Raw genomic sequence first — 13,735 nt, 5'->3', positions numbered from 1 at the left:
GTAGTATTATGGGTCTTGTTCTTTTTCTGTCCTAGTGAAAGACAGAATTTTCCAAGAAGTACAGAGGTTCTTCTGAAGGAAAAATAATTTCTCTTGCAGCCTGTTTGTTTTCGTATTCCCTCTGTTCTTCCTTCTCTTTTCCTCAGCTTTTTGGTATAATCTCTCAGGTACCTCAAGCCTCTTTTATCTTTCTTCCAGTATCTCATACCATTGTTTATAATAAAATATATATTTTGCCGATTGTCTGCTTACTAGTATTCTGAATTTGCAGGTCTTATTCAGTTTGGAAGGATCTGATTATTCTTGGTGATTCATACCTTTCATTTGAAAGTAATGGCTAGAAATCAGTGATTTCTGGCAACTTGTATTTGAAGTGATTCACTCATCAGTCAAAAACATCTCCAAACTTCTGCTGAACAACACACAGCCTCTTACAATCATTATTACCTTTATTGAAGTAATGTAAGACTAATTATCCACCTATGTATGTTATTATTCTTGCAACAGTCTAAATGACTGAGCCCTAAAGGCCTTGTGGATGTGTCATGTTACAAATTAAGCTTTCTTAAAACTACTCAGTAGCATCATGTCATTCTATGCCTTTGTTTAAAAAGTGGGTGATGGTGGGGGAAACCTCTTTGTCATAAAGAAAAAGAGCCCTCTGAGATCATCCATCTCATCAAAATAAGCGTGACAGGCTTTAATACCCTTAATATATTCATGCCCACACATTAAAATGTTGTACATTTTTCTTAATTATGTTCTGCAGTAACTGCATTTGTGTGAACTCTCAGGAAGAAAATGGAATTAATTAACCACCTGGCTTCACCTCCTGTATGAAAAGCAGCAATTTCAGACATCTTTGTGTTTGCTGGCGTATACTTCATTTTAACCCTTCAGTAATAATGTGTAAAAGAGACAATTTTATTTTTGTGAGGAGGGCAGTGATAATCCAAGGGTTGGATGGTCTTGGTTCTGAGAACTCTCTAGCTCTATGGGATGTGGTAAACTCTCAAAGGTGACTCCACTGCAATAAGTGGGTAGTTTTGATGTCTAAGTACCCTCAGGTTAAAGAGGTTACTGTATCTTGAATTCCCAGGCTAATCTTGAAGACAAATTAAGCAGAGATCAGTGTGCTCTTGTTCTGGAATAAGCCAAAGTGCTCTTGTGCTGGAATAAGAGCATCCATAGCAGAGCAGGTCCTTATAAGGGTGAACATTGGAAATATGGTTAGATAAACCATTACTATTTGTTGAAAAGAAAAAAGTTTGTAAAAAGTATATAGTGGTCTGTGGGCTTGAATAGCATTTTCACCTTAGTCATTTTACCACATTCTGATTAAATAAACACCCATTTCTAAAATCCTCTTTTGCACTCCACAGGCTTCATAGACTGATGCCCTTTATTCAGTGCAAAGTGAGAAGTGGGCTGCATGTGTCTGTGTACTCATCCAGATATGTCTCTGTGATGAGACCTAGCTAAAATTCTTTGCTAAAATAGTAACTTAATTTTCTGAAAAATGCAGACTGGTCCGCCCTGGAACCTTATGCAAAATCCACAGTAAATTATGAAGATGTGCTGAGTCCTGTCTAAGGTCTGCTTGCTTTCACAGTAGTTTCTGAGGTTCACAATCATATGAACTACACACCATCATGATTTCCAGATCCTTTTGCAGAATAGGATGTTGAAAGCCTTGCAAATCCCCATTTTACCACATCAGAAGCTTTGGTGGGTTGAGCTCCTTGATGCTGTGAACATGGGTTGCTGTTTTGAGGGCAGAGGTCAATTTAGCAGAGTATCCTGTCTCTGGCAGTGGCCATCAGCTGGGGATTAGAGAAAGCATACAGAATCGTTACAAACATAAAGTAGTAGAAGCTTCAAATACACATCCTAACTAAGTGTCCAGTTTCCTAGGAGTGCTGCTTTTGGACTTTCAGACCTAATTAATTGTTTCCAGGCTGTTGAGTTAAACAGACTTTAGACCCTTTTCCTCAAGCATTTCCTAGCTCTTACACTCATTGATATTTTTGACTTAGTTCTATTAAAACAATTTGAAACAATTAATAATTCTTCTCTGATGACACTTCAAAGTTTCTGCTTTTCATTCTAATGCAGAATGAGCTCTAAGAAAAATTGTATGAAGTAGAGCTTCCAATTTTTTTCTTAACCCTGTATTTCAAACATGGTGCACAACTTTTTTGTCTTATTTTCTCCAGTTTTCTGTGTGTATTAAGTACATGATGGGCTTTGTAATATGTACCTTATAATTTTGTTTTTGTGTTACAGTATGCTGTTGTCATGGCTGTTAGGTGCTTTTGTACTTGCCACTGTTCCCTGTTAAGGAATTTGTTTCTCTTGTTTAATTGTGTGTACTTTTTTTTTGTGCCTCTCTCTTTTACAGTGCCATTACTCCATGAAGAAGGCAGCCTCTTTCCTGGGAATTGGTACAGAGAATGTGTACTTCATCAAAACAGATGAAAGGTAAGAATGCAAAAGCCATGACTGATCTCTGAGCCTTTGTAAAATGCAGTAGTGCTGTACATAACTAACCTGTTTGAATGTAACTGAAAAAGTTTTAAATCTGTGTCCCTTAGAGGTAAGATGATACCTGAGGAACTGGAGAAACAAGTCCAGCGGGCCAGGAAAGAGGTGAGAGGGGGAGAGAGAGTGTGAAAGAGAGAGGAGTGTGTGCAGACTGTGTGCTTGTGTCTGGGTGAAAGGAAGGAAAACTAAGAGTGACCAAAATCTTAAAAGTAGGGCAGTTAATGTAACAATGTCTTTCTTACAGGTACAATCTGTTTGCCACAAACTTGTGGAACAAGCCAAGGCTTATGGGTTCTACACTCTTAGAAGGGAGGAAAATTCCACAGGGTGTTTACTGCTAATGAAAGTCCTGACTACAATGCTGCTCTGAAGTATTTAGCACATTTCTTATAGGATTTCCTTTGGCCTTGATCCTTTTTTAAATGGATGCAGTATGTTTTCCTAAAACGGTTTTTCAGTTAATTACAGCAGCTATTGCTCTATTGCCTCTGCAGTGAGCAGCAACTGTAACATGTGGCTTAGTCTCTAAAACTGTCTTATAAGCTTCAAATGCTAAATTCTGTCCTTTCTATTATTCTACTAAGAGTGCAGAGAAGTGCCTCTTTTCCCCTAGGGACTTTGCCAAGTAGGAAGTCAAAGGCAAGAATTTGGAAAGGCACTGATGTGTATTTGGACAACATTAACACACATTCCCACAATCTCTAAGACAGTCCTTACCTACAGTCAACATAATTTATTTTAGAGAGCTTGAAGGACTGAATGTGACTTCCAAGAGAATCTGCTTTTGGCTTGGTTAGCTCACCCTTTGTGCATCAGAGCAGTAAAATTCAGAGCTCAGCTCTTAGTCCATGATGAGTGAATACAAAGCAGCTAGTGCAATGTTCATGGCATGGATGATACTTCCATGGAATTCTGTCTTGGGAAATCTGCCTTTGTGGCTGATAGAAAAGCCAAGGCAGCCCTGTCTTGTCCTGCACTGGCATGGCCACAACAGCTTACAGTAAGTTCTGATTTGGATACATTTTCTGTCAAACAACCATCTCTTTTTTGAGCTTCATGCTGGATAGCATAGCTATTGATACATGGGGGCCCTGGTGACCTAGCAAACTCTCTTCTATGCCTCCTTCCCTATTTTGCATTTTCTGAGAAAGACAACCTGTACTTCACTCATTTGAACAAGCTGGGGGGGAAAAAGGGACTGAAATGAAATAAAGTAATGGGAAGCAGGCTTGCAGGAGAATCATCTCTTTGCTTTTGCAAAAATAGTATTCTTGTTTGTTTTTGTAACAATACATGTAGTGGTCATTTGAAAGATATCATCTGGCATTTGTGATTTTTTTGAAAAGGTCTACCTCAGTATGGTACCCCACAATTTAAAAACAAAATGCTTTGCTTGCAGGAAAACACTATTTCACTTGCATTTTAAAGGAAGTTACAGGTGTATTGGAAGGTTTTCATTTAATCAGAGACACAGTGTGTCTGTCCAACTGTGTCTGTTACAACTTTTATAGAAGGACACTTCAGTAAATTACAGTAAATATTCTAATGACTTTAGACAACAGAGGATGTGTTTGCTGATGACTGAAGCACAAAAAGATCACTAAATATGAAAGGCAAGAGTCTTCTCTTTTTAGAGAACTTAGGCAGGAAGACTAGATTAACTATATTGTCAAGAGTAATAAAAATGTAATTCCCTTCTTTGTGGGAAAAGTATAATGGCAGCAATTACTGGAATTTGTAGATATCTGAGACTTTTCCCTGTATTCAGTTGTGCTACCAATTGCTTGAGAACCTTTGACTTTGATGTAGCTGTGGGACAAAATTGCTGGGAGCACTAATAGAAAATAGATGCATTGGATACATCTTTGCCTCACTTGCAAGAGTTCTGTACTCAAGATTCAGGCTGATTTGCTGATTTGTAAGTTTGATTAACTATCGTGGTGGCTTGTACTCAGAATTAATGACCAAGAAGTGAATTAAAGGCTGGTAAGTCTTTGTGAATGTATGGGATTAATTTAAGTTCATTCCAATGTTACTTTTCACTGCTTTAGCCATTTGTAAAGAAAATCTAAAATACAAATAAATCATAATTACGTACCATACTAACAGTCCTCTACACTGTAAAGAAGGATTAAACTGTCAGAGTATAAATGTGATATAAGCTCTGTAGATGCCTAAAGTGGCAACATTTTAAAAAAAGAAAAAAAATCATATTTCAGCTGGGTGAAGATACATGGAAGACTTGTGTGGAGCTTGATTTTTCAGCTGATGTCTCATTTCACTAAAGCTCCATTGAGTTACACATTTATGCCATCTGAGAAATCTAATTCACTGCAAATGAGCTTGAGTGATCCCAGCTTGCTCAATCCAATAACACCTTGAGAGCCCCCGCAGTAGGTGTGTTGTCATTCTGCAGGCCAGGTGCTGAACTGTGCAGAGCAGCTCTTTCAGCAGGCACTTCCCAGCAGTGAGACTGCACAGTCACTGCTGGGACAGATACCCTCAATTTCATGGAGCTGCTACAGACTCTCATGGGCTGCTTTCATGGAGTTGCTTCAGGTTCTGCTCCTAAGCAGAGCCAGCACAGATCTGCAAGGGTCTGTGAGCCAGAATGCTGCTAGCTGAAGGGAAGCAAAGATGGATGGCTGTCAGTGGCTGTCTGAGACCCCAGCCTAGCAAAAGCTTTCCTCATCCCACCTGACTGACCTGAACACCATCTGAGATTTCCAGCAGTCTCTCTCCTAACATTCAGTTACTGTCTTCAGCCCTTCTTCTTTCCCAGACAGGAGTGGAAGCAAGGGAATAGCACTGAGCTGCAGGTCAGGCGTGGGATCAGACAGCAGTGACTGTCCCTGTCATGGAGTGTACCAACGTGGCTGAAGGCAAATCACCTTCCCTAGCTGAAGTTTCCTCTTCAGCAGGCAGAGAACAGGGGTCTTGTAGAGACAGTGCAGGTGGAAACCCTAAAGGGATGAGCCCTTTCCTTGCATGGGTAGTCTGCTGGCTGAGCTAATTGCTTTATTTTATCAGTCAGAATGACAGCATATATGGTAGTGAGATGTGAAAGACTGAGAATTGAAAACCAGTGTATAAAGAGAGATGTCATATATCCGGTATGTTTTGATTTTGACAAAACTAGCATATGTCAAAACAGTCTGAAGCTGCAGAAGTCTGCCCTGGGATGGTGTTAAGTGGAAATGGAATATGCCTTTTTTTTTTTTTAATAAAAAAAAAAAGAAAAAGAGATCCAGCACTATTAAATATAGCACCTTCTGCTGGGAAACTAAAATGTGGATTGTCACATCTTTGTCCTACTTTCCTAGATCTTTTTATACTTTAGCTCTGCAAGTATACAAGGAAGAGATGAACAGTGCAAATGATAACTTTTTTTTTTGTTTTGAATCCTATTGCAGGGGTCAGCACCATTTCTTGTCTGTGCTACAGCAGGCACAACTGTGCTGGGAGCATTTGATCCTCTGGATAAAATTGCTGATATCTGTGAAAAGCATGGCCTCTGGCTTCATGTTGATGTGAGTTTGTATACTGCATGGTTTTGTTTAGCACTGCTTTTTTTATAATTGCTCTTTGACTGTTGATATTTCTTTTTTAGAAGCTGGGCTCTAATAATATTTCTTTTTCCTTACATAGGGACCAGAAATATGTTCTGATTTGACTCTGTTACATATGCTGCAAAACAGCAAATAACTTGGTTCTGACAAGCAGCCAAAGCCGTTTTGTTATTGTCAGGTTATATTTCAAAATTATTTTATAATCAATTTCTTCTTCTTGCTACCTCCTAAAAATGCTTCAAGAGTGATATACAAACGTAAGTTTTGATTCTCCCCACATTCTGTTGGGGAATAGACACATTAGAATTATATGCGAGGTTCATATACAGGGTAAAATAAAGATCTGCTTTCTGACTCAATCAGTCATAAAGTAGTCTATTTCATATTTACAGATTTGAATTTCCTGTATATATCCTTACATTTTCCTAAATGTTTCAGAAATTTTTCTCTTTTAAAAAATTCATTGTAATTTTGGGCTTGGATGTTAAAATCCTGTAATGAATCTTTTTTCAATAATCACTGTGCCTTTTTATGACTTGAAAGAGTTAGCTGTAAATGTATTTTTCTAAAGATAGGCCACTTCATATTTTCTAAAATTGCATTCTCTTTATAATTGCAATGCCACAAATCCAGAATTATAGTTGGCTAGATTAAAAGTCATGGAGCAATAAGAGAGTCTGGAGCAATATTTGTGTAGATTTCCAGTCCTGCTCTAAATTTCTGAAATATTTGTATAACGTTGAGTATCTAAAGAAAGATCACGTAGGCAGTGATGCATGTTTCAAATAAGTGTCTCACAGGCATTAATAAATAAAGTCACTGTATGTATGAGTCAAAAGAGTTTTCTTATATTCTGGGAGACAAAAATGCAGAATTTAGGCCTAATATTTAAAATGTCTGCCAAGCCTCCTCACGGCTGCGCGCTGCTGGGAAGAACTCATCGGATTTTCAGTAGGAGAGCAGCACTCCTGTTACACAACTCTCTCGTGTGTCTGTGTGCGGCTGGTGGAGGGAGGGATGTGGTTGGAATCTGTGTTAGACCTTAGGTGAGTCAAACAGATGTGACTGGAGCCATCCCCAGTGGCTGCAGGAGAACAGTGAGCAGTCTCTCTGTAGCTGAACTCAAATATGGTGGGATGAGCCTGGGTCCTGTTCTGAACCTTAGGGAGTTGTTAGTGTTTTGAAAAGAACTAACTATTCTTCTGAATTTGCCTCATGTTAAGCTAAGGTAAAAATGTCCAGGAATATCTTTAAGTTATTTTCTGTTTTGAAATGACTGTAGTTGTCAGATGTTAATTGTTTCCCAGTAGAAGGACAAATGTCCAGTGATAAATTGGGTTTGCACTCTGGAACATCAATTGTTCTCTTAAGATGTGATTCATGTTATGAACCTCTCAGTGGCTCTCAGAAGTTCTATCAGTATTCTCTCTATTTTTCACACTATATAAAGGGTTGGGTGGATGGCTGTTTCTCTATTTTTTTGTTAAAAGTTTCTAGCTGTGTTTGTAATAGGACAGGATATAGGGAAAGACTGAAAGCTTTCCACAGAAGTGACATCTGGCATACATGTATGTACAAGTGTGCTATGGTAAAATGAGCAGACTGTGATTCTTAGTGTAACATTTTTTCCCTCACAGCACCACTAGAAAGAGATTTACTGAAATTGTATGTGAGCAGGTGCAGTGAGACTGAGTCTCTACCATTCAGAAAGACTATAAGAAACATAGAGAAGGATTGCTTTTTTCTGTTCACTTTTTTATTTTGGTTTTTTTTTCTTTTAGCAAGAATACCTCTTACCACTATAGGATAGAATGTAAAATTTTTGAAATCTTTGAGAATCTACAATCTGCTGAAAGGCCTGGCTTCTTGTGGAATGATTTACACATTATGCAGTCTACAAAGTATTCTGCTGTTTAGGCCTGCTGTACCTTTGAAGGAAAAAAAAAAAAAGGTACAGTGCAATTAAAACAGAGTAAAACCCAGGTTAAGTGCTGTCTAATGTAGAACTTTTTGTGTATCATTAATAGGCATCAGGATTATCTACTGTAAGTGCTCTCACAAGCTGTTACTAAGGATATCTTATATGAATGTCAGTGGTGTTTTTTCCAGATTTACACTGATTTATTTCATTTCAGAATATTTTCTGATCCCAAAAATTGATGTGTTTGCTTTAGGGACACTCTTTTCATTAAATGTGAAATGATAAAGCTTGTGATTCTTAGAAGGGCAAAAGGGAGAATGTCAACAGAAATTCACTGAGCTTCAGGAAGATAAATTTCAATAAAGCCAGAAATAGTAGATAAGCTCTGACATGAAGGCAAACCAGAGAGGAAAAGCAAGTTAAGGAAAATGTTTTAAGAAGATAATACCAGTAGGTCCAAACTGCCCTGGCAGTCAAGCTGTTCAGTCAAGCCTAAGAGCAAAGGCTATACCAAGCTTATTTTGTTCACAGTGCAGCATTCCAGTTGCTTATTGTATTTCAACCTCCATCTCTGATGCCTTTCTTAATAACTTGTTTTGTATCATCAGTATGCCTCCAGCATTTGTGGATGCCACATAATGTCTTCACATAGCTTTAAATGCTATGTGTGAGTATTTTTTCCCTGGTGGTCCTGACTGACTATTTTTTTTTCTCCTATTATTAGGCCTGTAGAGAAAATCAGGCTTGACCTATTAGCCCATGCTTCGGTAATTAGCTTAATCAGGCAGTGCACACTGTGATTTCCATCATTTAGCTGTAAATGATTTGTTGCATATGAAACAGAAATTTTCTCGTACCTTGTTACCAATTACATTGTGTGGGACACAGGTTGATAAGGGCTGTGTTTTGACCTCCCCTGTGTGGATCTCAGCTGCATTTGTCTTAAACAAAATGTGTCATTCTAGTTTGATCAATCTGCCCTCCTTCTGTAGTCCCTTGGATGGAAGAGAGGCAGTCAACTTCACTTGTTGACTTTGCAATATCTCATCAAAAAGCCAGAGAAACCTGCCAAGAAGCAGTTCTGGTAGTGAGTGAAAACCTGGCTGGAAAACCATTCCCACAGAGCAGTTACCAGTGGTTCTTTGAAGGGAGAAAAACATTTGAGCAGGGTTCCTCAAAGGTCTGTCTTAGGGTAGAAATTATCTGGTATTGTTGTTAAACCACTTGGATGAAAAAGAATGTGCTGACAAATTTGAAAATGACATAAGACTTCTGACAAAGGCAGTGGGAGGACAGGATTAGAAATCAAAGGGATTTTGACAATTTGGAGAAAAAAGTGGAAAAACTAGGCTACAGTTCAATAGAGATAGAATTCTAAGCTGCAGTAATCAAGTACACAAAGACAGGCTGGGGAGTGTTGACTAGATAGCAGATCTTTACTGTAAAGCCCAGATATTTTCCTAGTTCACAAATCAGTGATATTTTCAAATAGAGTTAAATACCTTTCAGAATTGAATAAAGGAGGTACATAAAAGGATTCTTTCTTTCTGCTTCACACACCATCTGCTTTATCTAAATTTTGTCCAAATAAAAAGATGCATTTCAAGAAGGCTCTACAGGAGAAAGATTAGAAAATGGGAAACAATGTAAATAAACATAATCATACTTACAAATTATGACCAATGAGAAAAGATGGAAAGCACTGATGTTATTTAAACTAGAAAAACAAAATAAGCAGAACATAACAGTCTACAGAAGCTTCAAAAGGTGCTGCTAAAAGAAAGGGACTAATCTGTTCCCTGACCACTGGAGGTGTGACAAATGGTAACATTGTTTAGGACTGACACTTTAAATTAAAATGGTGTTATTCCTGTTACACACAAATTATCTGGTTAAATTGTGCAGCCTCCATCCTTAGAGAGGCCTTTAAAACCAGACAGAGCCAGTCATTCTGTGTCTGCTTAAATGCCTTCTCATTCACGGTGTTTTGTGGTTTTTTTGGTGGGGTTTTTTGGTAGATTTTGTGGTTTTTAAGTATTTTTGTTCACTGTTATTGTTGCATTTGGGTTTTTTGTTGGTGTTTGTTTGTTTGTTTGTTTGTTTGTTTTATTCCAGCCTTAAGCACTTTCTCTTTGAATTGGGTAAAGAATCATGGATCACAAATTCATCTTGTATTACTGTGGCTCAAGTAGAGTAATATAATTTCTCTCATCTAGATCTTCAGTGGTATTCTTTTAAAAAAAGGCAGAAAGTAGGGCCAACAATGCTGTGGAGGCAGGAATTGCTGGTCTCTGTCTGTGTTTTATTTTTCACTTCAGTGCTAATTACATGTGTAGTTGATCCATTGATTAATAATCTCGAAAAAGATGTGGTTGAGAGAAATGAGTAGGGCTTTGGGGTGGCACTGTTGAGATGACCTCTCAACTGCCTTTTTAGTCCTATTTTCCACAGTGTGAGAATGTCAACTTTTTCAAACGCGGAAATTTTGGGTGCAAATTTTTAACAATGTATTATATTTTGAAGAGTTCTTTATAATTTCTGAGAATCAGGGAATAATTTAGTGACTGTTTTGACTTATTGGAATCATAGAATGAGAGGAGTAGTATTTGTCTCTTGTATTTGTTTGGTTGTCATCCCATAGCAGGGCAAATTTGGACTACCTGGAGAAAAAAGTTGAAAGTCATGGTGCTGCAGGATTACCATGAAGTTTGAGGCAAAATAATTTCCTACCTCAGGTCTCACCTGTAGTCTGTACAGCACCCCTTGTCTCAGGAAAGATGCTGTGAGCATGACAATATAAAATATGATTTGAGCTATTAATGTGTGGCATTAATGAGGATGACTTTTTAAGACAAGTTAATAACTTTCATCTCCCTTGTGAGCCTTTGCCATCCTGTCTCCCAGAGATAACTGATCTCATTCCTAATGAATGGCCTGTGAAGCAAATACCAATGATAAACTCATATGTCAACTATCACATATTTTTATTTCAATGAAAGAAAAAAACCCCAAAAGCCAAACATGCATATATTTTCTATGCTTAGGTCAGGAATCTTTACATCAGTGACTTTCTTTTTCTTTACAATTTTTTTTTAATAAACTGAGTCCAAATGTTTTGTGGTCTGATGTCTTTTGTGTGTCTCTGAAGAGCTTTGCTTGCTTCACAGGTAGTTCGCTTAAGTACATTCTGTCTTCGTGGGTATTGAAAATCATTTTGTATATTTATTTATCTAGCAGTAACTTCTCAAATGCTCTGTGTGACATGTTTAGTGTTTGCATGGTCTCCTCACCTTTCTGTTGTGGATAAATGTTATTGTTTGGGAGCTGAAGGTTCACAGACCTGATCCTTGCAGAATTCATGAAAAAGTATCACATTCCCTAATTCAAATTGTCCAGAAATTAAAGATGTGTAATAAAAAACTAGTTGTCTGGATTCCTTCTATACTCCCTGAAGAGACAAATCTGCTAAATGTATCACCCAAAGATGAATGTCTAGGTTAGATGGAAGTAAAAAAGGAGTTTCAGTGAAGAGCTCCTCACCACAGACAAGGTCTAAGTGACTCTTAGAGCACACAGTTCTTAGGTGAGCTGAGAGAGTTCTCAGTAATTTTAAGCTCATTTGGGTTGCTGGTGACAGAAATGCTGCTATTGCCCACTGACATACTTTGCTTTTCATATCTCTGCAAAATTTGAGCCTGGCCTTTGCAATTGCCAGAGATTATCACTGCCCACTGTTTCCCCTGTGAAATTCTCAGAAAGGAATTGGCTAGCAGGAGGAAGATGTGCAAAGTGGGGCTTTCTGCTGTCACTGAGAGTTTAAGGCTGGGGGAAAGGAAGCAACAACAGGTATCAGGTATTTTTGGTATCAGGAGTGAGTCTGGCTATGCATGGACATTCCAGTTCATTGCCTTTGCTTACACAGAGAGACCACTCTGGTTTGTGGCACAGACCACAACCTCCTCTATTTCAGGCATAGCCCCAGGCTGCTGTCTTTATTTCAGGAGATGTAACTGAAGGCAAAATTTAGCCCACTGACCGTGTAGTAAACAAAGTTTTAAATGAGATAAGACTCCTTTAGAAATTGTTAGTTGAAGTATTATAAAAAATAATATTTTCTTGGCTCTATAAATGTTCCAACAGGCTTCTTGGGGTGGCTCAGCTTTGATATCAAGGAAGCATTGCAGACTTCTTCATGGTATCCACAGGTAAGTCAGCTGAATCTATTTACTAGGGATTGAGGTGGAAGTTATGTGGCCTGTTGGCTTCCATAAGTGTTGCGTTTTTAAAAATAGTTGGAGAGATTTCTGAACCTGTGGTGGGTGTGGGTGTATGGGAAATCTGATTTGTCTGCTTGGATTGTGTTTGGTCTTTTTTGATTCTTAAATACCCGTGATTATAGATGCAATTTTCACCTCCCTTTCTCCATTTATGATTTTTGCAGAGCTGATTCTGTTGCCTGGAATCCCCATAAAATGCTGTTGGCAGGAATCCAGTGCTGTGCTCTTCTGGTGAAAGATAATTCTGTAAGCCCTCCTGACCTTTTTTTATTTTCTTTTTCTTTTTTCCTTTTTTTTTGTATTCTAATAAGCTGTCATTGCTGTAATATGAAAGTGGAAATAATTAGAAAACAGCTGAAAGTCAGTTTTACTATACTGCAATACAAAGACTGAATTATATTATTTTGAATTTCACCACTTAATTAATAAAGGGTGAATAAAAGAGAAGGGTAAAAACAATCCAAATCACCGTACTCACAAGTGGTCAAATTTTGCAGCTGGTGCCCTTGCTAGTTAACTTCTGCACATAATTTGCATTCAGAATGGAGTATTTTGTCACCTGGGCCTGGCACACTCAGCCACTGAGCTCATCAAAGCCCTCAGAATAGCTGCCATCCATCGGGACTGCAGCAGTGCTGTGTCTGCTTAAGGCAGGCAGAGCTCATCTGCACCTCCCATTGCACGGGAGGGAGCACCGGGCTGGGAGTCAGAGCACATCCAGGTAAAGGTGCTGAGCCTTCTGCCCACACTCTACCAGTTTTTCCTCATCAGCAGGGTGATTTAGACTTCCCAAAAGCCATGACTAATTTAGAGGTCCAGCAGGAAAACAGCAGAGCTCTGATCTCAAGATGACTTTGCAACATAGCAAAAATCCCGTATTGCATCTTTGTAGCATTTTTTTATCTAAAAAAAAACCCCCCAAACAAACAGTAAGAGGTTCATTATTTCAATCTTCATTTAAAAATCGGACCTGGTAAAATTTATGCCAACTGCCCATCGTTATGAGTAAGTTTTACCTTTTACTCCATGGGTTATAACAGACTGAACCTCACGATGACATTGAACCCCTAAGGTTTGCATTGCTATTTTGTGGCCATGGTTTGTAAATTGCTTTTATAAATCTCTGTCAAAACAACTGATATTTTCTATTCAGCTGCAGGGGTTACCTATCCATGTAATTTGTTATGAACTTCTTTTGGTAAGAGCTGATGAGGACCAAAGAGTGTACTTGCTAATCAGCACTCTCTTGTAGCTGATTGCTCTAGGTCAGGGGTGAGACCTGGCAGGACAGTAAGGAGAAGTGTGCCACCTCATTTCCTTACATTAGAGCCTGTGAGATTGAAGAGGATTATATTTCAGTGTTACCATCCATCACTTTATTCTGAGCTGAAAAACAAGCAGAATAATGTTATTGACTAAGATTA

At 38.3% G+C, this 13,735-nt stretch overlaps 1 protein-coding gene across 1 annotated transcript in view; it reads left to right on the top strand.

Moving 5' to 3' along the window:
* GADL1 (glutamate decarboxylase like 1) overlaps window positions 1-13,735 on the top strand; it is an 82,801-nt gene that overhangs the window by 20,992 nt on the left and 48,074 nt on the right. The window contains exons 7-11 of the mRNA XM_005480969.4: window positions 2,402-2,481; window positions 2,595-2,649; window positions 5,958-6,074; window positions 12,175-12,239; window positions 12,476-12,557. Of these exons, the coding sequence (XP_005481026.2) occupies window positions 2,402-2,481; window positions 2,595-2,649; window positions 5,958-6,074; window positions 12,175-12,239; window positions 12,476-12,557 (399 nt within the window). The remainder of the gene's footprint in view (window positions 1-2,401; window positions 2,482-2,594; window positions 2,650-5,957; window positions 6,075-12,174; window positions 12,240-12,475; window positions 12,558-13,735) is intronic.

This window comes from Zonotrichia albicollis, chromosome 1, assembly GCF_047830755.1.
Source record: "Zonotrichia albicollis isolate bZonAlb1 chromosome 1, bZonAlb1.hap1, whole genome shotgun sequence".
Taxonomy (NCBI): Eukaryota; Metazoa; Chordata; class Aves; order Passeriformes; family Passerellidae; genus Zonotrichia; species Zonotrichia albicollis.
The sequence above is the reverse complement of the archived record's forward strand: the minus strand, read 5'-3'. Positions and strand labels throughout refer to the sequence as shown.